At 37.7% G+C, this 3,404-nt stretch overlaps 1 protein-coding gene across 1 annotated transcript in view; it reads right to left on the bottom strand.

Moving 5' to 3' along the window:
• Nucleotides 1-863: 863 nt before the first annotated feature.
• LOC109219156 (GDSL esterase/lipase 7-like) overlaps nucleotides 864-3,404 on the bottom strand; it is a 3,139-nt gene continuing 598 nt past the window's right edge. Inside the window, exons 2-3 of the mRNA XM_019383586.1 lie at nucleotides 2,227-2,853; nucleotides 864-1,372 (exon numbers count right to left, since the gene is read on the bottom strand). Coding sequence (XP_019239131.1) covers nucleotides 1,140-1,372; nucleotides 2,227-2,853 — 860 coding nt within the window. The 3' untranslated portion in view covers nucleotides 864-1,139. The remainder of the gene's footprint in view (nucleotides 1,373-2,226; nucleotides 2,854-3,404) is intronic.

Raw genomic sequence — 3,404 nt, 5'->3', positions numbered from 1 at the left:
CTAATCACGCTTAAAAATATGGAAGGTGATTTTTGCATGTGATCTTTGAGAGAAAGAACCCTATTATTTGGTTTTTCAATTTTTGTTGGCTAGTTTTGGTAAGTCTATGACTAATGGCTAGAGGTTGGTAAGTTGAGATTTATTTGGGACATTTGTGTAAGTTTCCCATTTTTTTGGGGGGGTGGGCTTTCGGCGGGAGAAATTCAAAAATAATCAGATATACAAGTTGTCTTTCAAAAATAGCCACAGTTTCAAAAGTAATCGAAATTTAGCCACTTTTCAGGTAAAGATAAATCTGAACGAAAACGCTGTTCAAAATCCGGAAAAACTCCAGCATAATATACTGGAGTTCCAGCATAAGTATACTGGAACTCCAGTATATTATAATGGAGTTCCAGCATAAGTATACTAGAACTCCAGCATAATATACTGGAGTTCCAATATAATATACCGGTCCAGTATAATATGCTGGAAATTCATACACAAGTGCTCCAATCTCCAGTATATTATGCGTAACCGATAAGCTAATCCGCCCAATAATTTATCGGGTGGCTAGCAAATTAGTACATTTACAAGCCGATAACCGATAAGCCAAACCGTTAAGCGTAAATATCCACACAATCTACCGGATAAGCAGCCCTGGCTTTCGGGATTACAAAAAATACTAGGGATAACGAGTTGGTCAAATTGAAGTGTTAATAACCTGACCATTTATAGCTTTTGACTTAATTTGGTTTATAAGCACTTTTGATGGTTACCAAACGAGTATATAAGTGAAAATGTGCTTATAAGTTGCCCAAAAACACTCCATATATACAGATCAAGTTAGGTGAACTAGCCTAAATTAAGTAGGCCACAAAGACTAGATCAAACTGAACATTTTATTATGTACATTCTTCCAATCCAGTTTGCTTCTCATCATCCAACATTTTGCTGAGTACATAGTAATGCACAACTCATGTCATCTACTGTAAACCTAAACAAAAGTGTGGTTCTCCTAACTCCATCCTCTCTCAAAGTCTTGAACAAAGATATTTCTAAGTACAAGTAATACACAATACACACAGAAACTCTCAAGAAAGAGAAACATAGAAATTTAGCAAGCAAGAAGAGCTAACTAGGCATTGACTTATGATTTTCTAGTATGAAGAGGATCCTAATGCCTTAAGAGTGATTGGACGACAGATGGAAGATAATGGATCGCCGGACCATGCTGAGTTAGCTAGCAAGATATTCACAGCTTCAGTAGGGTTATATAAATCCCACCATACATGATTTGAAGCTTGGTGGCACGCCATATCTGGTGACAGGCAGCCTTTCATCCCACCATATTTGCCTAGTCCACAACAAGCATTCTTTGCATCCTCAAATCCTGCAAATATTTTCACAGCAGATCGAGACAGTTGATAACGACAAATTAGAACAGCTAGAGATTATAGTAGTTTTAATAACAACAACAACAACAAAACACCCAGTGAAATCCCACAAGTGGGGTCTGGGAGTGTAATGTGTACGCAGACCTCACCCCTACCTAAGAAGGTAGAGAGTATATTAGTTTTAATATAACCAGAAAATATATGAACAAAAATCCAGATTCTGGACAAGCAAAATAGAACACGATGTGATCTTTTTTTACCCGTTTAGGATCAAAACCTTAAAGCAAGGATGATTTAGAGAGAATAACAAGAGGAAAGAAGGACTATGGGAGCAGACAGATAGAGATGTGAAGTTATAATGAAATTCACCAGGCATAGTGGAATAACCAAATCGGATGTGAAATATTGAAGCGCGATGAAACTCCAGATCGTATGTGGAATAGCCTAATATGAAATCCTTAAACAAATTTGCTTCTTTTGAGTGCAGAAGGCAAATAAATTAACTATCTAAAGATATCGTCCAATATGCAATGAGAGAATAGTGTAACACTTCAAATATGATGTCCGTTACATTAACAACATTCAGTCCAGTTTGAGGCACCAATAATCAACTTTCGGGCATTTTCAAAGATAATCCTAAATTACAAGGTGCTTTAGATAGGTACGATCCAGCTGATCACGTAAATGAAAATTGTCAACAATCAGTTCTCTCAATGAGATTCAAAATCGGAGATCTAGCAACCAGCAAAACATTTATGCAGAAAGCAGTGGATCTTGTACTATTCCAATGGTTAAGCAAATTATTAGAAAGGCTCTTAATTTTGACAAGTTTATGAAGCAGTAATCATACCAAAGGCTTGAGGATGAAAAATGAATTCCATCATTGCTCGATAGATATCACAGAATATGACTTGGGCACCTCGCATTTTGAGGTTAAGGTCAAGAATCTTCTGCTCTAGCCTTGTATTGAATTCCAAAACTAGCAAGTTGACATCGTTCTCACAGCCCAGCTTATCGCCAATGGTTGAATTGTGCCTTATGCTCATTACGCTCGGTGAGCATCCCAAAGGCAGTATGCCCATGCAAACAATCTTCCTCGCATTTGCATCATATAGATTCTCAATGACATTTATCATCTGGTCAACCAAAATACGGGTGAAATTTAGGCCATCGTATCCAGGACTTGTAGCAGATTCATCATCAACTAAGTAGTTGATCAGATCATCTTTTCCAAAGGACAGGTAGAAAAGGGAGGATTGAATTAGAGTTTTGGCAGTTTCTTGGCCAAGCTGAAGCTGCAGTAACTGGATGGTCTCAAATGTTTGGCGTAGTTGCTGGTTGAGCGACTGATAGCTTCGACTTCTAGGGTACATGATTGTAGCTTGTGCAGCACCAAAATTCACTCCATTTAGGAGTTCCTCAATCGATCCATTCTGGCTGTAGAATGGTTTAACATACTGCAACCCCATCTTCTTAGCTGCAACCACAAAGGCCATTTACATCAAACGTCAGCATTTAATCCGGACAAATTGTGATACTAAAGATAACTCAATAAATCAAAGACTTTAGATATAAAAAAGACAAAAAGAAAACAAGATGCACAAGCAAAGGCATTACAAAAAGTGTAAACCTCCAAACTTCAGCATTTCTGTGTGACCTTATTATAACAGAGCTACTATCAAGTATGTGTCTGAGAAACAGAGTCAATGAAATTGATCATACCCTTAACTTGTACTGGGGCTCTCCAATCATTAGCATATTAACAAAGTTCCAACATTATCATAGAGAAGCCCATAGGAAAATGTATCAAGAAGTCAGCACCCCAACCAATTTCTTGAAAATTAATATTCTACTCAATTTCAAACTAAGCCTCATATCAATGGAACTTAAAATAGAAGAAAGACTTTCCAGTATTTATGCAGTTTCCAAAAGAAGAACAAGAACCCCAAATTTGCACCTTCCCGTTTCAGGAAAGAATTAGCTAAGCTACCCCCCCCCCCGACCCCACCCCACCCACCCACCCAAACT

The sequence above is a fragment of the Nicotiana attenuata genome, unplaced genomic scaffold (assembly GCF_001879085.1).
Source record: "Nicotiana attenuata strain UT unplaced genomic scaffold, NIATTr2, whole genome shotgun sequence".
Lineage (NCBI taxonomy): Eukaryota > Viridiplantae > Streptophyta > Magnoliopsida > Solanales > Solanaceae > Nicotiana > Nicotiana attenuata.
The sequence above is the reverse complement of the archived record's forward strand: the minus strand, read 5'-3'. Positions and strand labels throughout refer to the sequence as shown.